The sequence below is a fragment of the Zootoca vivipara genome, chromosome 10 (genome assembly GCF_963506605.1).
Source record: "Zootoca vivipara chromosome 10, rZooViv1.1, whole genome shotgun sequence".
In the NCBI taxonomy this organism is placed as follows: Eukaryota; Metazoa; Chordata; class Lepidosauria; order Squamata; family Lacertidae; genus Zootoca; species Zootoca vivipara.
The window spans coordinates 49,480,641-49,502,695 of record NC_083285.1 but is presented as its reverse complement, the minus strand read 5'-3'; the positions used below and the strand labels follow the sequence as shown (position 1 = coordinate 49,502,695).

At 40.6% G+C, this 22,055-nt stretch overlaps 1 protein-coding gene across 2 annotated transcripts in view; it reads right to left on the bottom strand.

Annotated features, from left to right (window-relative positions):
* Positions 1-22,055, bottom strand: part of IGF1 (insulin like growth factor 1) — a 63,654-nt gene that overhangs the window by 4,392 nt on the left and 37,207 nt on the right. For both annotated transcript variants that reach the window (XM_035128373.2, XM_035128374.2), the window contains exons 3-4: positions 10,632-10,813; positions 5,222-5,277 (exon numbers count right to left, since the gene is read on the bottom strand). In XM_035128373.2, the coding sequence (XP_034984264.1) occupies positions 5,222-5,277; positions 10,632-10,813 (238 nt within the window). The remainder of the gene's footprint in view (positions 1-5,221; positions 5,278-10,631; positions 10,814-22,055) is intronic.

Genomic DNA, 22,055 nt, shown 5'->3' with positions numbered 1-22,055 from the left:
ATAGTACAACTTCATAAGTATGTTTTAAATTTCACGTTTCACACACCCCTTCAAATATTGTCTTGGAGGGAATTAAGGAGAGACTCCAATAGCCTTGTTTAGAATTTGCAGAAATGAGTTTGCAAAACAGAAGCCACTTGGGAAGGTGGCAAAATCTAATTGTGCTTTAAACACTTGGATGACTAGAGACTGTAGTGACCTGGCCAGCAACTCACTTTCTTGGAGAGCTACTTTGATGAGGGATGGTTGGCCAGCTCAGCATCTCTGGGCTAGGTTTAGCCCAAGTGTCTCCAGTGGCAAAGTGGGACAGAGAAAGTAAAGATGTGCCCTATGGACAGCGTTCATTGAATTATTCTGCCTTCAAGCATGTGAAAAACTATTGGCCCTGATTCAGCAGTTGTGACTAAATCACATTAAAGCAACAGGTCTTCAGCTAGTTTATGGGACTAACTTGTCACAATTAACTTGAAGTCAGCTGGAACCACTATCTGCACCTAGTCTCAATCTTTCAAGGGAAGTGAAAATATTGTCTAGTTTTGTCTTTGTTAGAGTGGTATCTCTATATTGTATTATATGTAGTCAAGTTTCAGATATTCTTATAACCTCCTTCATGTAAAAGTCAAACAGAAAAAAATTGTACACAAGATACTGTGTTTGAGCAATGATAGTCCTTGTAGAATACTGTAATATTGTGATAAGCAAAAATGTCTATTGCAGGATTAAAATGAATATAGGTTTGCACTTAGGATTTGTTTCTCCTTCAAGACAGGAATTTGATTTACATGATTTACCAAATGGTGCTTCTATATAGTTAATGGCTTGTGAGGAAAGTCACCAATGAAGATTTGTGACTTGTTAAATAGAGCAAAAAATCCTAATCCCCCTTTTAAAAATAATCATCAAATGCACAGGCATTTAAATTAGAGAGGCCATTTGAAATCAGAACAATGGAAAGTCTATTTGAATAAACAATAAAATATACGGCATACTTGTTTGAACTGCAATGGTATTTTTAAAAGAGGAATCAGTGGTATATATTGTGTCTTTAATAAATTACTACAATTCATTTCCAGGCTAAAAGTAGTTTTGAAACACATTAAATAGACTGAGTATACTTTCATCAGAACAATTTCCCCCCCTATCTAAACGCAAAGAATCTCCAATCAGATTTAACTTTCATTTGAAAAGAACCATAAAGGTGTCATTTTTGCACATTTTGATGTTTGTGAAAACCATATAAAGCTTTTCTTTTCTTTTTTAAAAAAAATCACACATACAGACTCAATGTATGCACACAATTTCAGTTTCACAGAATGCTAGCCATATATTTTCAACTCTTTCTCAAAAGCACAATTCAAAGTTTTGTGCTGACCTTCAAAGTCCTAAACGGCCTCAGCCCAATATACCTGAAGGAGCACCTCCACCTGAGGTCCAGTGCCGAGGGCCTTCTGGCGGTTCCTTCACTGCGAGAAGTGAGGTTACAGTGAACCAGGCAGGGGGCCTTCTTGGTAGTGGCGCCCTCCCTGTGGAACGCCCTCCGGTCAGATGTCAAGGAAATAAACAACTATCTGACTTTTAGAAGACATCTGAAGGCTGCCCTGTTTAGGGAAGTTTTTAATGTCTGATGTTTTACAATTTTTTATGTGGTGTAAACCGCCCAGAGTGGCTGGGGAAACCCAGCCACATTGGCGAGGGTATTATTATTATTATTATTATTATTATTATTATTATTATTATTATTATTAATATTATTATTACTTGGTAGTTCAGGAATCATGGATAGAAAAAGTATTTTTTTAAAAAATGGCACTCTGTGTTTTATGACTTCATGCATGCGAGCAGAAGGCACAAGTAAGGCTCAAGTGCGTCTTTCTTGTTGTGTGAAAACACTCCAGGGAGCTGTATAGGCAACTCACCCTTTGAATGATAATGTGGACTTCTAGTCCTAACCAAGGCCAGGACGAAAGGTTTTCGTAATTTGGTGTGATAAGACTGGATTATATCCATATGGTGACTTTGCCTTAGTGGAAAGTGCCATATTGTATTCTGCTCCAGAGGAACTCTGGAGGAGGTGGTGGACTTACGTGGGTAGGGGGATCTGAAGAAAATGCCCTGACAAGTGAAAGGTGATTTCCACCAAGGCAATGTAACCATTGCATACAAACAATCCCAATGTAACCCTTGTGCAAGAACGCATGATGCTTTTAATGGGGGGAGGACTGTGCCATGACCCAGAGTGGCTCCATTAAGCACTGTTGTACTGCAACATTCATTCATCCCAGTGGGGTTAGAGCAGTATCCCTGTATATGACCCACCAAAACAAATGGAAATTAAGCTGCAGCACTACACTTCTGTTCTGAGAGTCAATGCGACACCTAACATTATTAATTTTGGCGATTTTATTTTTCTCTCATTTTAAAAATAATGTAAGTACTGTCCCAATTCCTCCCTCCCTTTTTTTTAAAAAAAATGACAAAAAGTTGAAAAATTATGGCTAGGCATGTTCCTATTTTAATAAGCAAAATCTATATATTCGTCAATGTCTTTTCTTTAAAATATGCATATACTTTCTTTTATAGTTTTTTTTTAAAAAGTCAAGTACTTTCTTAAACAAAACAATAGCACCACTTTGGCATAGCTGACCAAATCAGTAAAAGGTAAAGCAAAATTGCTACAGATCCCCCCCCTGCCCCCCCAAATCCTTCATTTGTGTATCTCTTGCTTGTAAAAATGGAGTAGCCTTGAATACAGCAGAAGACTTCATATGTATATACATTCATAGGTTCCAGCCACCACCCAAAGATATGTAAAAATTACTGCTAGGTACGAATAAAATTGATATCCTTTCAGAGGGCCAACACAAGACTGTTGCAACATCTGAGCCTGTTCTGCATTAGATCCGAGCTCATGCAGCCCGATCCTATGCAGAAAGCAAACCTCTCTAGGTCCCATTGAACTTAATGCCTTTGTTGATATGGGCAGGTCAGGATTATAGTGCAATCCCAGCCCCATTGAGTTAAATGAGACATTCTCCCAGGAAGGGGGGCATAGAAAGCAAACGAGGCTTATTTGCACGCAGCTACCATACTTATTGCATGCAAGTGTTTTTAGGACAGTCTAAAATTACATGATGCTATTTTATTTATTGGCTTGTTTCCTCACTGTAATACTTCCTAAAACATTACTGAGTCAAATGTTTTGTGGGTTGCTTGCTTCTCACCTGGGCTCCAGTTAAGAGTTCCTATTCATGTCACAGTTTAAATAAAGTCTTACGGAGCACCAAGGTAGGCATTGCAATCTATTTTTTGTTTGGGGGGGGGAGTTGGAGGGTAGTACCACCTGGGACTCAAGTTACATAATCAGCAGAATCACATGGTGAGGTTCTTGCTGGACAGTATCATTTTGGAAATACTCTGGGCACAGAATACCCCGCAAACAAAAAAGTAGCGTGTCAGGGAGAAAATGAGGTTAAAATCATTTTTCCTAATTGCTATTTTTCTGTATACAGGCATTTTTATATACAGGCAAACATTTCAGACCTGCAGTCTCCCATCTGTAGTCCTAAGTGGTACAGTACAGCAAGAGTCTTCAGATTGCGTTGCTCAGGTCTACTTGATGATGTCCCAGATATTTAGTTTACAGTGATAAGAAAGTAGTGTTATAAACCAGAGCCTAGAAGAACTTAGGGAAATCACCAAGGACCTGGAACACTAGGGAAGCATCAGTTGGGTACACGTGTTCCCATGCTGTTGCCAAGCCATAATTTGTATCTTTTCAATGTCACTCAGAGCTAATTCCCAAATTGCCACTAGCCAAGAACAAGATGCCAGTTTCTTTGGAGTGGCATCATGCATTGGTTTGTATGTTGCCACTCAGTTGGATAAACAGAGTCAGATGAAAATCTCATCAGTTTGGGATAGCAATGTTATTACTTGATAGATATTATTACTTGGTAGTTGATTTTTTATTATTATTTGGAAGCCTTTTTAAAAATTATGCATGTGTTTCCTACAAATTCCTTCCCTTTCACCTTTTACCTTTCTCACCCAGCTCCACTGTTATTTTGCTTTTACCTCTTACCGTTTTTGCCAGACCCTTCCATAAAACAAGCTACAAAATAGCACCATTGTACTATGAAACAGTTTTACATAATGTTGATTATATGTGTGTTATTGATATGCTAAATTTTTACATACTGCACTACATGGAGGAAAAGATGTTTTATTTATAGTGTGGCAAAATAACTCATCACCTGAAAGAATCACCAAGGATTTAAGATAGCCTTTTGTGTGCTCTTAACTGATTCTAAACAACAAAAAACAACACCCCAATTGTCCTTGTTGTATCTATTTGTATCTTCATGTGTTGTGGTGGTGAGCCTTTGTCTTAAAATCTGTTACCCTGACCCAGCAATTTGTTGCAAACAAGGGTTTCTCATGCACACGTGGAGCTCAAGTGTATGCAGCCGGCTCCATTCACTTCAGGGACTGAGAGTGTTTTCATAGGTAAGTAAGGGATGTAATGTGTGTAGCCACTTCATCTATCAAAGTAAATGGTGCTTCCATTCTACACAGGAACTCTGTGTGCATATTGAACCATGTCCCTAACTGGGGTGAATGCATGCAACTCATATGTTGTCAGAATGCTACTCCTGTAACTGATGTGTTACTGTCACTGCTACTGGGAATGTCAAAATGTGCAAATACGGAAAGGGGCAAACAAACAATGTTATCAGACACTGCAAGAAACAGAGTCTGTTGCTTGTATGGAAGTGCAAATATTAAAAACAAAACAAAAAAACATAACCCACTTAGACAAGGCTGGTGAATGACTCCAACAGCAGGGTTCATAAGTTAATTTAGTGCAATTGGATCCATCAAAGGCCTGTACATCTGGTGGCTTTTGAGGGGCACAGGATTTATTGTCTCTCTGTGTGTATGCATGGTGTGTGTGTGTGTGTGTGTGTGTGTGTGTGTAGGACATTTATAGCAGGTGAACAATTAGAACAGCGATCTGCCAGTCTCAGAAACATTTTAGCACTGAGTTGATATCTATTGGAATGTTTACTTGCATTGTTCATTGGGAGAATGCCCATTAGTGGAAATTTCATCAAGCTTATTGAACTTTAGTGTTTTGTCCAATGTTTGACAATTTATTTACAGCAAAGTATCCTGCAGATGGCACATTCATTCTTCACTTTTATGGATGATATTTTCTTACATTCTGTAGTTCCTGTTTCCTGTGTTTCCTCTACTTGTGTTCTTCAAATGCACTTCCTGAAAATGAAAGAAAACATTTACTTATAGAGATCTTTCAGCACACTTCACGATTTTTTTTAAAAAAAATGTTATTCACCCTCATAATAATAATAATAATAATAATAATAATAATAATAATAATATATTATTTATACCCCGCCCATCTGGCCGGGTTCCCCCAGCCACTCTGGGCGGCTTCCAACAAAACAGAAATTCTAAAAATACAGAAATCCATCAAACATTAAAATACAGAAAATAGACTGCTACTATTTCTATTACAAATGGGGAGCAGACAGAAGGGAAATATAGGATATAGGATATATAGGATGCTGTGCTCCATTGGTCCATCTTAGTGTTGTCTACATACTGACTCCAGGATTTGAGTCAGCGACTTTCTCATTCCTACTTGGAGGTGCCAGGGATTGAATCTTGGACTTTAAGCAAACATGTATTTTGCACATGAATATGTCCCTCTCAGGTTTCCCAGTGTCATTTGCTGCATCCACAAATCAGTCGGGATTTGGACCGAAATCAGGTACGGCCAGGTTTACCATACTACCCTCTCACTGTCCTCTCTCAAATGGGTATCTGTGGCAGTTGAGCCACAAGTCTGCATTTTAGCATTAGGGACACCGCATGAAGTTCCAGAAAAACGTCTACTTCTGCTTCATTGACTATGCAAAAGCCTTTGACTGTGTTGACCACAGCAAACTATGGCAAGTGCTTAAAGAAATGGGAGTGCCTGATCACCTCATCTGTCTCCTGAGAAATCTCTATGTGGGACAAGAAGCTACAGTTAGAACTGGATATGGAACAACTGATTGGTTCAAAATTGAGAAAGGAGTACGACAAGGTTGTATATTGTCTCCCTGCTTATTTAACTTATATGCAGAATTCATCATGCGAAAGGCTGGACTAGATGAATCCCAAGCCGGAATTAAGATTGCCGGAAGAAATAACAACAACTTCAGATATGCAGATGATGCAACTTTGATGGCAGAAAGTGAGGAGGAATTAAAGAACCTCTTAATGAGGGTGAAAGAGGAGAGCGCTAAATATGGTCTGAAGTACAACATCAAAAAACCCAAGATCATGGCCACTGGTCCTATCACCTCTTGGCAAATAGAAGGGGAAGAAATGGAGGCAGTGAGAGATTTTACTTTCTTGGGCTCCTTGATCACTGCAGATGGTGACAGCAGTCACGAAATTAAAAGACGCCTGCTTCTTGGGAGAAAAGCAATGACAAACCTAGACAGCATCTTAAAAAGCAGAGACATCACCTTGCCGACAAAGGTCCGTATAGTTAAAGCTATGGTTTTCCCAGTAGTGATGTATGGAAGTGAGAGCTGGACCATAAAGAAGGCTGATCGCCGAAGAATTGATGCTTTTGAATTATGGTGCTGGAGGAGACTCTTGAGAGTCCCATGGACTGCTAGAAGATCAAACCTATCCATTCTTAAGGAAATCAGCCCTGAGTGCTCCCTGGAAGGACAGATCGTGAAGCTGAGACTCCAATACTTTGGCCACCTCATGAGAAGAGAATCCTTGGAAAAGATTGAGGGCACTAGGAGAAGGGGACGTCAGAGGACAAGATGGTTGGACAGTGTTCTCGAAGCTACGAACATGAGTTTGATCAAACTGCGGGAGGCAGTGCAAGACAGGAGTGCCTGGCGTGCTATGGTCCATGGGGTCACGAAGAGTCGGACACGACTAAACGACTAAACAACAACAAATGTGGCTGAGGGCTAGTTGAGAACCTGGTGCAAGGAAGATGACTCTACAAAGACCTGTACTGCTCTCCTTTTGTGTGAGCGGCTGTATTTGCTGGAGAGTGGCTTGTGCCCAGATTTCACAAATACTATATAAAATCTTATACAAAATCTTGTGTTCGTTATGTTTGTCATTATGTAAACCTTTTCATGTTACCTTGAGCATGGTTTTAACAATGGAATGGTGGCATACAAATAACTTGATGACAATGACAATTGATATGCAGAGAAATCATTATTATAGTCCACTTGTGCTTATGTCTCTCTTGAACCCGGCATATATCTTTTGTTGTAAGTTTAATTTATGAAATTATGTACTTTGGTATAATTATGTACTCTGGTATAATTCAGGATGAGTCTAGTAATAAAGCTATATTATATTTAGAAACCTCTCTCTGAACATGAGAGATGATGGTGTGTTAACCTCTAGAAATAACATTCCTTTTCTTTGCACCAGTGCTTTGATTATCACTGGAGTGGCTGCAATGACAGTGCAGTGTACAAATGCTACTTTTGTCTGAGTGACAAACTTTTGTGACTAACTTGAACAGCTGAGATCATTTAAAATCAATGGAAGCATCTGGTTTGTGTTTGAATATCCTCCCAGCCTTAATGAGACTTTTCCATGCAGCCAATGATATCAATGGAACAAAATCACTCTGAGAGCTTGGTCTCATTCCCATAGGATGATTTGTCTCAGTTTGATCACTCTAAGTTTTCTTGACAGGCTGTGGTCTGTTCTTGCAGGAGGCAAACTGGTTTATGGTCCACATCTGGCTCCTGATCAGCCTGGGAAAGATGGTTTAAATAAGCCAATATATTTATCTGACTGATTTGGAATTCTAGGCCACCTTGTTCCTAAGACTTGGCAAAGGCTAGAATATAAAAAAACCACCATTAAACTTTTGTTTAATATTAGTTTTTTACTTAAGACCCACAGATTTCACTTGGATAATTGTGCATTCAGTTGTAGTTTTAGAAAAAGAAAGAATTTTTAAGAGGGGTACATAAAAATGTTTTTAAGAATCAAAGAATAAGTGTATTTTTTCAGTGCTCATCTAAAACTTTTCTGCATAGGCAAGCCTACTCAGACATGTAAAGTTGTTGTGTGTTTTAAACTATAATCTTAGCTTAGAACGTATACAATTACCTGTTGATTTTATTCAATTCACTTTTTATATGTTTTTTTTAAAAAATCATTTTTATTGATTTTCCTATAAAAACAGCCAAATAACATATCCATCAAATCATAATCATAATCCAATTAAAAACAATAAACTAAAATAAAAAACAACCAAATTACAATCCAAATTATTAATTATTAATTTTTCCAGGCTTCCCATAGTCTGGACCTCTGTATATCTCCAATATCTTTGTTCCTGCCTTCTTCTTGTTGTTCTCATATTTTCCACATTCTGATCTTAACGCTTTAAAGTTCTCTGTCCCTATGCGATTCTAAATCATGTCAGAAATCACATATCTTTTCATCCACCGAGTACAGCTTTATTTTATTATATATACACTGGTATATATTTTCAACTGTCTATTTGCCAGCTCAGCTTTTCCTGACTTCATTCCAAACTGGGCTGTTGTCCAAGTCTATCGTTTGAAGTTTAATGACGCAGCAACTCCCAAGTTGTTTAATTATTCCAATCCGAACTGTTGTCCAAGCCTGCCTGTTGAGCATACTGTTTGCAATATTGCAATGTAAATGAACTGTATTCCACAGATACCCCCCTCTGGACCCTAGAAGGGGGGTTGCTAGACATCCATTTAGCCTTCTCTCTTGCTCATAATGAAGAAATTCTGCAGACAGATGCACTGTATGTTATCCCAAATTGTTGTCTCAAATTATTATAAAGTCAGCTAGCAAGTATTTCCCACTTCCCTCGAAAAAGGGAGGAATTCTCATCTTTCCATGCTGCATCATATTAACAAGCACCATCTTGTTTCTTCTTTTATCTTTATCAAGTCTTTCAAGTCTAAGTAAAGCTGCGCAATTGAATACTTAATTATAAATAAAAGTCCATCTGTACTTAAAAAAAAATAGGTTTCTTAATGAGGCTTGGCATAGAAAAACAATTGTAGGTATTGAGAAGAAAAAAAGAATGTACCAATCATCTCTGTAATCCAAACACCATGATGAGAATCTCTTTGAAGTACGAACTTAAACACCAGGGACTGTGCAGTTCTACAGGTTTTTTCTCACTCTTCTTTGGTCCAGACTATGTCTGTTTATTGTCCAAATCTAATTATTTTATCAAACAGATATTTCCAGCCATGAGAGTGACTTCGGAGAGGGCCAGCCGTGTCGTGCTCTGGGACCCAGTGTCCTGCCGCTTGCACCTTGATGCAAGCTGGCAATCTCAGACAGTCTGCGGGTCTAAGAGACAGTCCTCCCCCACCCTGGGGAGTCTGCCAGGGCTAATTACCCCCTTATCAACCCTGAATTACTGGCACAGCTGAGGTCCGATTGTGTGGGAGTCAGCCATTTCTCACCGCCGGAAACAGGAAGCCCCTATATGCTTATTTTTAACACTGATACTTACTGACAGTTCTGTGGCATGTTTTACTGCTTGTAGGTTTTATTTACAGTTAAGCTTTATACAAATTTTCTTAAATGAAAACAAATGATCAGAAATCCACCTTAAAATGCCTGCTGAAATAGGAAAGTCTTTGACAAGCTCCTGACATTAAGCAGGGGGACAACACGACTGGACTGTCTAATCTCAATTGGCAGTGAGTTCTACAGGAGTGTTGTTGCTGTTGATGATAACTAATAATAATAATCTTCCCTGAAAAGCAGCTTGTCCACCACTATTGATCTTCATTTGTCATACATGCACTCTATGAATATACACAGGTCTATGATAGGGCCTGACTGGTATTTTCATGACACTAATATGTGTTCTGCAATACATAGCTGCCAAGTTATCCCTTTTTTAAAGGGATTTTCCCTTATGCTGAATAGGCTTCCTTGCGAGAAAAGGGAAAACTTGGCAGCTATGCTGCAATACTGTTTATTGCCTGAGATAGTCAAGGCCCCAACAAGCTAGCAGGACCTGCTGCTAATGATTTTGTATGTCCCCAGCCTTAAAGTGTTCTGACTCATTCTGGGCCAAGCATTGTTTTGGCCCCTGACAAATTATAAACACACGTGTCTCTGCTATAAAACTGAGTTATTTCACATGGCCTGCTCATGCTGAGGCCTTCTCAGTCTTGAGGCAGACAAGCTGCATTTAGTGAAATTTCATCTATATAACAGTTAAAGGAAAAGGCCTGTCCTCCTTTGTACTTGACCACCTTCTTTTTAAATAAAAAAACCGAGCAAACAAAAGTTAACAACAACAACAAACAACTATGGTTGTGCCGCTGCTGTGAACTACCTTTGGTTGGCATGTGATCCACCAATTAAAATAATCTCTAAAGCAATGCCCCACAATCTTCAATAATATAATAAATGGATTTTGTTATCTGCGCGAGTTCCCAGGAGTATGAATGCATGAAGAACGAATGGTTCTTCATGAACATCCTTCTGCATCAGTGCTGGAAATCCCCAAATGCAACATATTGGGAGGTTACAGTTGATCATATTCTGCCTACCTTTTGTGCTTTAGGCATATCAGTGTGGCGCTGAGCACGTACAGACCTTGCCGATTTAGGTGGTTTGACAGGAGCGCAGTACATCTCCAGCTGTCTCAGGTCACAGCTCTGGAAGCAACATTCATCCACTATTCCTCGGGTGGGAGGTGGACGCCTATTGCCTCCATACCCTGCAGGTTTACCTAAGTATAACAAAACCCAGTCATTGTTAGAGAAGAGTTGCATACCCTCCAACATTTCTCCGATGAAAATAGGGACGTCCCATTCCATAATGATAACTTTACTATTTATACCCCACACATCTTATTGGGTTGCCCCAGCTACTCTGGACAGCTTCCAACATATATAAAAACGTCATAAAACATAAAACATTTTTTTAAAACTTCCCTATTGCCTTTAGATGGCTCGGGGGGGGGGGTTTGGATAACTCCATACCCTCCAACATTTCTCTGATGAAAATAGGGACAATCCTAAGGAAAAGTGGGACATTCCAGGATCAAATCAGAAACCGGGACGGCTTCTTTAAATCAGGGACATCCCTGGAAAATGAGGACATTGGGAGGGTCTGAGATGGCCAAAGCCTGAACATGCTACTAACATTAGAGTATTATTAGCTGAGTGGGCCCACAAGAGCAAGTGCTATAATATTTTTTACTGGATTCAGTAGCTAAAAAATATTGGCTGAACTCCAAAACTTTGCTGGAGTTCATTAGGCACATGGCCGTTCAAGGCATGTCTGTATATTAGGGCTGTATATTAAAATAGTTATGTGTCCTACTTTACATTTCTCTGTTTGAAGGGCTGTCCAGGTGCGGTTTAAAGCTAAAAAACATTAAAGGGAGCAGCAGTGGTCTTGAAGTTGCCCATCAAAAGTTAAGACCTGGACAGCAGAATAAAAAGGGCACACAGCTCGCCTGGGCATAGTCTTGCTCACCACTATGGTGAGAGATGTTGTATTTCTATTTAAGTTGTAGTCATTATTTCTAAATTTGCATCTATGCATATAAATTAGCATATATGTTTTTATGCAAATTTCTGCCTCTTTAGCCTTCTTTTTTGATGCCACGGTTTGTAATTTTTGGTGTTGTGTAAGTGGCCGCCTTAACGTATATAGATTTTATACACGAATGCTTGAGTTTCACTCATTCAGGAATCATTTTTCCCACTGTGTTATAAGCATAATAAAATAATTGTAATAATAAAGCAAGCAGTGCAAAAAAAAAAGAATGCCAAAAAAAGAACATGGGAACATGGTTAATGAAAGAAAAACAACTACAAAGTAACTCCACTAAAAAAAATGTAGAATTAATTATATTGATACCTAGGTTCATTAGCCCCCCCCCCCCGAATATCCTATTTGCCTGGAGCATTCTGGGGTAACCGCACTGCCATTATGCGATGGCATCACACCCAGTTTTGGCCCAATCGCTGCATGAGGTCCAGGCTTGTGTGACAATCTGCTTCCCCACCCTCATACATCCAGTCCCAGCCATTGTATATGGCAAGGCTGTGGAATCTTAAAGAAGGGAGAGCAGGGGCCTTAAAGGTGCACACCCACAATTTATGCAAATCACTGTCCTCTTTTTTGGCAATCAGTAACTGGCCACCCTACGCTTTTCTAACTGACTGGTGGTCAGTGTGCTCTGGAAGCCCGCTGATCAAATGGTCTGAAGGATCAGGAGTACCATGCAAGCTGATCTGATACCCGTGTCATGCAGGTGTTCTTCAGGCTTTGGTGATAAATTACAACACAAAGAGCACATCTCAGGATATTACATCATTAGCCTGTGCCCTAGATTAAGTTGCCATAGATAGGAGCAGTGTGCTCTTTTAAAAACCTTGCGCAAATCACATATTGAAAAGACTTTGGCTGCAAACCTATGCACACTTACTTGGGAGTATGCCCCATTGAACACAATGGGAATCACTTTCAAGTAAACGTGCAGAGAATCGTGCTGTTAGTGACATTTTGCACTCTTTTTTGCCCAAGTAATTACTAATGAAAAGCCCATAGGACTTGTAATAGCCAGCAGGGCTCTCTACTCTCCGGTGCCAGCTTGCAAAAATAAATGAATAAACAATTCCGATAATGTGCCTTCAGAAGCCACAGAAAATGCATTTTCTTGAATTGATCGTTCCATTTAATTAGAACATAACTAACATAGTGGCAGAGGAAAACAGACCATTTGCAGGGAGCAGGATAGATACAGTCACCAAACAGCCAACACTGCTGGATCCATGTTGTGCAGTATACAGTATGTTTCCATGCATTGTTCGTTGTTGACCCCATGGACCAGAGCACGCCAGGCACTCCTGTCTTCAACTGCCTCCCACAGTTTGGGCAGACTTATGTTGGTAGCTTCGAGAACACTGTCCAACCATCTTGTCCTCTGTCATCCCCTTCTCCTTGTGCCCTCAATCTTTCCCAACATCAGGGTCTTTTCCAGGGAGTCTTCTCTTCTCATGAGGTGGCCAAAGTATTGGAGCCTCAGATTTACGATCTGTCCTTCCAGTGAGCACTCAGGGCTGATTTCCTTCAGAATGGATAGGTTTGATCTTCTCACAGTCCATGGGACTCTCAAGAGTCCCCTCCACCACCATAATTCAAAAGCATCAATTCTTCGGCGATCAGCCTTCTTTATGCTCCAGCTCTCACTTCCATACATCACTACTGGGAAAACCATTGCTTTAACTATACTGTACGGACCTTTGTCGGGAAGGTGATGTCTCTGCTTTTTAAGATGCTTTCTAGGTTTGTCATCGCTTTTCTCCCAAGAAGCAGGCGTCTTTTAATTTCGGGACTGCTGTCACCATCTGCAGTGATCATGGAACCCAGGAAAGTAAAATCTCTCACTGCCTCCATTTCTTCCCCTTCAATTTGCCAGGAGGTGATGGGACCAGTGGCCATGATCTTGGTTTTTTTGATGTTGAGCTTCAGACCATATTTTGCGCTCTCCTCTTTCACCCTCATTAAAAGGTTCTTTAATTACTCCTCACTTTCCATGCATAAGACAATATTATTTCCTTAGAAATAATAGGCAAAAATTGTGGGTCGTCTTATACATGGATAGAAGAGGTGGGATGGCAATTGGTGGCTGTAGGCTGTGGAGCTATTGGTGGTGGTACCCCCCCCCCCAAGCTCTATAACTCTGGGCAATCTCCCCCCCAAAAAACTCAACAACTTGGGCAATCCCGCCCCCCAATTTTTTTTGTTGCGGTTGTTGTTATACATGGAAAAATACGGTACTTAGGATAATGACTAATCCAGCCTTGATTGCACTACTTAAAATGGAGAATCAGTATTCATCAAAGAATATGCATTTACACCTGAGTGGGCAGAAGAAGCCCAACAGTTGCTGATTATTAATGCGGATATTAATAACACACAGGGATGGTGGTTCTAGCACACTGAGTCCTTGAAGTGGTGGTCCATTCCCCACAACCAGTATGTGTGCTAGTACAAAGAGCAGAATTACAGAGGTCCCAGGACATTGCTTTTCCAGTATCCATGCTAACTGCTGGTGAAACAAATGACTGCTTGGCCATTGCCTTTGTGTGTCTTGCAGCATGGTGACTAGCCAGTGTTTTGATAAAGTTTGCAACATGCTGTACAGTATTTCCTTCTGCAGACTATGTTTCCTGCTGTTCAGATTTATAGTTGAAATTCAAGGCATTAACAGCAGAAATGGAAACTCCTGCACTGCATCTCTGATGGAGCATCAGTAAACCAAGATGTTCAGAATCTTTGCAGACACGTGCTTTGTAGTTTTACTCAGAAGCAAACCCCACAGAGTACCCATAGGCTATTAGTAAGTGTGATTCAGCTACCTTTGAAACAATATAGTCATTTTGCTCAAATTGTTCGCTGGAGCATACTAGTCAAATTTAAGAGAATTGTCAGAGTGCCAGAAATAATTAATGTCTTTTTGTGTCACAGTTCTGACCGTGGTTTCTTCTAAACCAGGGTCTCCAAACTAAGGCCCAGGGGCCGGATGTGGCCCAATCACCTTCTAAATCCGGCCCGCACACGGTCTGGGAATCAGCATGTTTTTACATGAGTAGAATGTGTCCTTTTATTTTAAATGCATCTCTGGGTTATTTGTGGGGCATAGGAATTCGTTCATATTTTCCCCCAAAATATAGTCCGGCCCCCCACAAGGTCTGAGGGACAGTGGACCGGCCCCCTGCTGAAAAAGTTAGCTGACCCCTGTTCTAAACCATCTCTTCTGAGACAGGGCCGGCCCAAGATATGTTGCTGGCTAAGCTAAAGGACAGGATACTCCCACACTCTGACAAGAGGCAGAGTTCTCCACTGCAGCTGAGGGCAACAGGCTAGTTTTGCAGGTGTGAGCTAGGGCCGTGTGGCTCTCATAGCTCTGTTCCTGTTGCTTCCTACCCTCCAGCACCCACCACCTAAAGTGGGTGACTCACACTGTCTAATAGTAGGGCCAGCTGGGATCAGCTACATGCTGGAGTTTCCAGTTGCGAACTCTGGAATAGAGATCAGTCAAGCAGAACTGGAAGTTGCTGCCGCTCAGCTGATCCAGCCCCACTTGGATCTGCTAGGATCTTCCCTTGCAGCCACAGTATAAAATAAAAAATGGGCCACCCAATGATATGGTGTAGTCAGGTGCCTTCTAAAGTAACTGGCTGGGGGCGGAGGAGTTCAGGATTCAGCCCAGCAGGCAACATAGTTCCTTCTTTCCTGGGACATAGGTTGTAGTATCCTGGAAAGAGGAACGCTTTGCCCGACAACATTTTGTTGCAAGCTGTGCTTGTCTACTTTATATTCTTGCTTTTTTAAAAAAATCCCTACTTGTCATGTCACCAAGAAAGATGCAAACTCTTGATCAGGCATCCCGAAACTGCGGCCCTCCAGATGTTTTGGCCTACAACTCCCATGATCCCTAGCTAACAGGACCAGTGGTCAGGGATGATGGGAATTGTAGTCCAAAACATCTGGAGGGCCGAAGTTTGGGGATGCCTACTCTTGATGAAGCACTTCAGTCTCATTTATTTATTTATTTATTTATTTTAAAAGCCTACTCTGGATTTTACCTCCTGAGGGCTTTGTTTTAAACTAGGGTTGCCAGACTCAATAGAGGACAGGACTTCTGTGCCTTTAATTGCCCTGCTCTTTTTTGAGTCTGGAAACCTTAAAGAGAAACCAGCAGACCCTTTGCTTGGAAATTTAACAAAGGGTCTGCTGGTTTCTCTTTAAGGTTTCCAGACTCAAAAGAGAGCAGGGCAATTAAAGGCACAGAAGTCCTGTCCTCTATTGAGTCTGGCAACCCTATTTTAAACTTGCATTTAAATTTTAGCAGTAACAGTTGTAAAACAAGTGTGTTTGCAACAGTTTCTCTTTGCCAAATGTAGCATATGTTTACATGTTGAATGAACTTATTTGCATTAAACACATTTTTTTTGTAAAGAAGACTTATTGTGAAACATTTTGTTCTCATAAATCACAAGAGAGCATGTATGCTGAGTTTGCAAGGAGAATACATATAAAATATCTATCAGAATGCTAAGGCTGCAATTCTTTACCCCACAGACCTGGGAGTAAGCCCTACTGAACTCAGTGGAATGTATAGGCTTGCACTGTCAAATACTCTTTTGGGGCAAGCTTTCAGAAGTCACCTGACTGGGTTCCCTTATCGCTGCCTTTTCTGATAAGGGCTCTGTTTTGGTTTACTATTACAGTTGTACCTTGGTTGTTGAACCAAGGCGCAGCTTCTGATTGGCTGCAGGAGCTTCCTGCACGCAACTGGAAGCCATAGAAGCCACATAGGACGTTCGGGTTCCAAAGAACGTTCGCAAACTGGAACACTCACTTCTGGGTTTGCGGCCTTCGGGAGCCAAAACGTTCAAGTGCAAGACGTTCAGGATCCAAGGTACAACTGTACAGTACAGTATTGGATTTAGTGGTGGCTGATGCCAACTGTGACTGGAAGGGTGGAAGGCAGGGAGACCAACAGTAGGTGGCGTCAGAGAGTCAATGATAAGTGAAGCCAGAGCCAATGACCAGCAGAGCAAAACCCCATTCTAGTTTTGTCTCCATCCTCTTCCTTGCTGAATACTGCAAGGACACTGAGCAGTGCCACAACTGGAGTAGATGTAATAAGAAGGCAGGCAGGTGAGGGCTGGATGAAGGCAGAATGAGGTTGGTGAGTTCCCAATTGATGGTCTGCAGATCCCAGGCTTCCGTATAGCCCACCCAGGGGATGTGTGGCACCATTCACATAGAAACTTCCATAGAGGTATAAACTTTTTCAAAAGTAGGGGATCCATGACTTGTCTGCAGTACTCCCTGCCTCCTTTGGATAATTGTTGATTTGTTTTCTTGACATTGCTGCATTGTATTCTCAGTTGCTGCTGTACCTGCTGCTTATTCATACGCCACAATTTTGACGTTTGTGGTGGTAGTTTTTAGTTGCCTCTTATTTAGCAGCTTTGACTCCCCCCACCCCCAGAATGAAATGTGGGATACACATTTTAAAGTTGTTTACAGCACAATCCTATACACTACTCAGAGATAAGTCCCATTAACTTTGGTGGGGCTTACTCCCAAATAAGCGAGTTTTGAATTACAGCCTTGATTAGTTAATTCTCTTTCAGAATGCCAGGGAATATCAAGCATAATCACCAAGTCCTCTACTAATTACAATTAACAATGTGAATGAAATCATCTCTGGCCCATGTGTTTCCTAGCATTTCTAGGAGGACATGGAATGAAGCTCCAGGTAGTGGCAAGCATAATTCTCAATAATTGTTCATCGGTGGTCCTCTGGGATCACCACATCCCCATGGTTGGCCCATCCTAACCCAAGGTCCTCCAGATGCTTTGAACCACAACTGCCTTCTACACAGGCAGCAGATTCAATAGTCAGGGTTGATGCGAGCTGTTCTCCAATAACATGAAGCTCACCAGGTTGGAGATGGCTGATTGGTGATTTGCAGTAATGGGAGAATCTTGACGCTTCCTGACAGTGAAGTGTGGGAGCTTTGGGAAGCAGGGCATAAATCTCATGAATGAATATAGGGGGCTCTTCTAATATTTGTTCGAGGTTGGGCCCATATTGGAGCATCTGGATGACCCTGGTCTTTCACAGAAAGCCTTGCCAACATCTTTGCATGCATTACAGAAAAATAGGTTATAAAATCAACAGGTTGTGTTAATTTTTAATTTGGTTGCTAGACATGTCTCACAATCAAATAGGGCAATAGACTTTCCTCTTGGAGGAATCTGCTTCCAGTAGCCGTTCCCCCCCCCCCTTTCCAAATTGCTTAATCTTTGTTTTATTTATTTTTATCTCTCATTCTCTCAATCTTGCTGTAAACTCTGTACTTTGGAAAGTGTTTACTCTCACACATAGCTGCACTGCACTATGCCCTCTTTCTAAGGCTGCTGCCATTGGGAAGCTATTAAGTCTACATAGCTCATGATACGGCCTCTATCCTCAACACAGTAGTTTCTGGAGCCAGCTGCGCTGGTGTGAAGAGCAGAACCTATAGGCAGTATTGATCTGGGATCTGAGGTGGAAATTTTTTATAGTGTTCAGGATTCTTTGGAGATGAAGGCCAGCAAGAGAGTGGGAGCTGATATCATGTATTGCTTTAGACCAATATAATGCTCTAGAGGGCGAGTGTGTCGCCAGCTCGTCAGAGTTTACAAGCCTAGGTCAGATTCCATGGCTGGAAAGCTGAAGGTTGCCAGAAAACAAATATGATACTTTGGCAAGAAAAATGCTGTGTTGGACACAAAAAGGGAATTGCCAGATTTATTAAGGACTGTGATAAGATAATTAGAAGCTGGTGAAGCCGGTCGTTGTGATTTTGGTTCAGAAATGAACAGTAAGGAGCAACAGATGCCAAATATTTTATGGCATTTGCTGTATTCTTCTTTTTCTGTTTCCTATCACTCTCTCACACCTCTCCTCAATCTGCCTCCTGACAACTGGAGCCTTTTGTGACCACTCGCTCAAAGCACCATAGGGCTCTGATACATACAAATGAGTCATTTAAAGTCACCCCAAAACCAAATCAGGACGGCAAGGACACATAGCTGTCAAGTTTTCCCCTTTCTCATGAGGAAGCCTATTCAGCATAAGGGAATTTCCCTTTAAAAAGGGAGAACTTGACAGCTAAAAAAACAGAAAAAAGAGGCTGTATACACCTCTACTTTGGAGTAGGGACAGACTGATCTATTTCTGGTCTGTGTCACTTTTGCATCTGGCCACTTTTAGTATACACTGTATTTGTCTTGTTTTAATTGATTGGTTTGGCTTTCATTTGAGAATTGTATTTCTTATGGATTTTTTTTTAAAGCTGAGTACTTTAGTATATTTCATTGTACTAATTCACAAATTTCAAGTATATTTCAATGTACTAATTCACAAATTTCAAGGATAATTGCATTCTGATCCACACATTATTCTGGGATATGCAGATCAGACCAGCTGCTATGAGAATTCACAGAAAACGAATTCCTCAAGCATCCCATTGAATTCAGTAAGAATTCTGCATAGGATTGAACTGTTGGGCATTCTTGATATCTTCCTCTCAACAGACTTGGAATTCCCTTCCCCTGGAGATGCAGCAAAGTTCAACATTAGCAGAAATCAGCATACAATGCTTTTATTTAGCAAGTTTTGTTCAACCCTTCAGTGGGCTATAAATCCACATTAGCAGTAAATAAATTTATTTCCCATCTCAACAATGACACTGAAGCCATTGTTGATGCTAGTGCCTGAATATTTTTTCAATACACCTTAATCACCATCCTGTATAAAGAACTGCATTTTTAAATATCAAAGGCTGATCTTTTCCCAGTATCTAAATTCTATGCCAAATACCACAGTCAAAAAAGAATTCAGCACATTCTGAACATCTCTAATCATTACTTGACAAATATTTTTGTGTCACTGACACCTCTATAATTCCACTGACTGCATTAATTTCAGAGAAATACTATCAAATGCACTGCAGACCTTTGTTGCATTTTGAAATGAGTGGTAAAGAAGAAAACATTTTTTCTTCCACTTCCTAATAGTGAGACACAAGAGCAAGTCTAGAAAAAAGTTTGTCGTGGAAAATGAAGGTGTTGTGAAGAACATTATTAATGGAGCAAGAATTTAATTCAGGCTATATGGGAACATAATATACTGTCACAGTGGTACCTCTGGTTGAGAATGGGATACGTTCTGGAGGCCTGTTCACAACATGAAAAGGCTGCACCCTGAAGCGCCGCGTCAGCGCAGGTGCATGACGCAATTTGGTGCTTCTGCGCATGTGCAAAGTGCAATTTAGTGCTTCTGCACACGCATGCATGTGCGCCAAACCCAGAAGTAACCCGTTCCAGGACTTCTGGGTTTGGTGCGTCTGTAACTTGAAAAGACACAACCCGCAGCGGACGTCTCATAAGGTATGACTGTACTGAAAACTGAGGAGGAAAGGGGGTAATGGGCAATATTTTGGGATAACAGGAAGTAGTTTGTGGGGGTGTCTGCTACCCCTCACTATCCCTTGTAGATATCCCTGCTCAGGCAAGAAAAGTACAAACAGTGCACTCCACCATGGTGGTTAAATTTTTTTATAATGAACTAATTGACAATGCCCCAGACAATCATTTTTTTGAGATAGGCTGTCCCACCTTGCCTAATATTAGGGCTGGCCCAGTTTTCTTTAGTATTATTAATTAATTAATTTCTATACTGCTCATCGTCAGAAGATCAAAGGGCGGTTCACACTTTGGACAATTCCCACGGGGTAAATCCATTTCTTATATGTTACAGTGCAGTGCAATAAAAGAGCCATCAATCTATGCTTCCTTTATTTCATTTCATTGTGTGCGTGTGTGAGACCCATAGGCTGCTTTTTGCATGAGGACAATCTATGCAATCCAGAGAAAACAATTTGCCTAATTTAATCCGCCCTGTTGTTGCATCCATTATGATTTATGCTCATCAGACAGTCACATGCGAACCTTTATTCAATACTGTTTGCACCTCAACAGTTTTTGGGAAGTCGCACTGCTTCATTTCTAAGCAGTACACATGCTGTAACTTCCTACTGAAATCCTGTAACTTTTTATATTACAAAAGTTCTGGTTTCTTTTTGTCCTAATTTTGTGGTGCTATAGCTGTCCAGACACCAATGGTGTAGTAGCATTGCAAAAACATCAGGCTATCAACTCTCAAGATTGAGATGCTGACTGGGTAGTATTTCAGGGCAACCCACACTGATTTCTCTACTGATGGAAACAATTTAGAACTCTCTCTCTCTCTCTCTCTCTCTCTCTCTCTCTCTCTCTCTCTCTCTCTCTCTCTCTCTGAGAGAGAGAAATCCAAAAGGGAAACATATCCAAACTTCAGCATTAGGCACACCAGGGGCTTGGGTATGCTCAGTTGAATTTTGATATTTTTTAGAAAGTTCTTTCTGTTTCCAAAGTGATTTACCATGTGGCATAGTGGGATGTTGTTTGAAGAACACAGCCCCCAAGTCCCACCGAGTGCATGGAACTAGTGGCCACAGTATTCTCATACATTCTCTAATAAGTTAAGAAGCTTTTAATTGGAAAAGAAAAAGAATTTCCCCCCTTCTTCCTCCACTTCTTACAGGGGAAAACTCTTGAGACTTTTCCACATTCGTATTTGTGGGTCTTTCAGTTGTTAGTCTTTTAAATGTTCAATAAATTCAGTTTCCCCTTACAGTTAGGCTTCTAAAGTAATCATAGTAATTCCTTTCTTGCACTATTTCCAGTCCAAGTTTTCTGAGAGTTTGACATGAATCCTAAGAACATTTAAAGATGTTTCTCAGCAATACTTTATTATTTTTTAATTGGCAACTGTTCTTTCCTTTGTTTCATTGGATTCAAGCTCTGGATTAAACAAACACCATAAATTATAGAAAAGCTGGATCATGCTGAAACTAGATCTAGAAAAGAATAATGTTTCCACGCAAAATTTTCTTTGCCTGGTCAAAACATCCCTATATTTATTTGAAATTGCAAAACCTTTGTTTTAGAATTTACCTACACAGTGAATATACTTTGTGTTCCCCACTGGGGCGGGGGTGAAGTCTGATTGTGTGAGTTTTCCCCAAAGTTTTTCAGTCTTCAGGTGAGGGACTGTGACTCAGTGGTAGATCAACTGCGTGGCATGCAGAAGGTCTCAACATTCCTTCCTGGAATCCCCAGGAAGGTATTTAATTGAAATCCTAAAGTGCACAGCCACTCAGTGTAGTTGGCAAGATGGACCAATGGTCTGACGCGGGTTGCACACACATAACATTTTACTCAATGGAGACTGAGTTCTTATTTGGTTCTACATAGTCTACATACAATCTAGACATATTGCATATTTTTTGCTCTGGAAAAGGGCTTCGTGGGAAGCTGGATTCATGCCAAAAATAAAAGCTCATTGC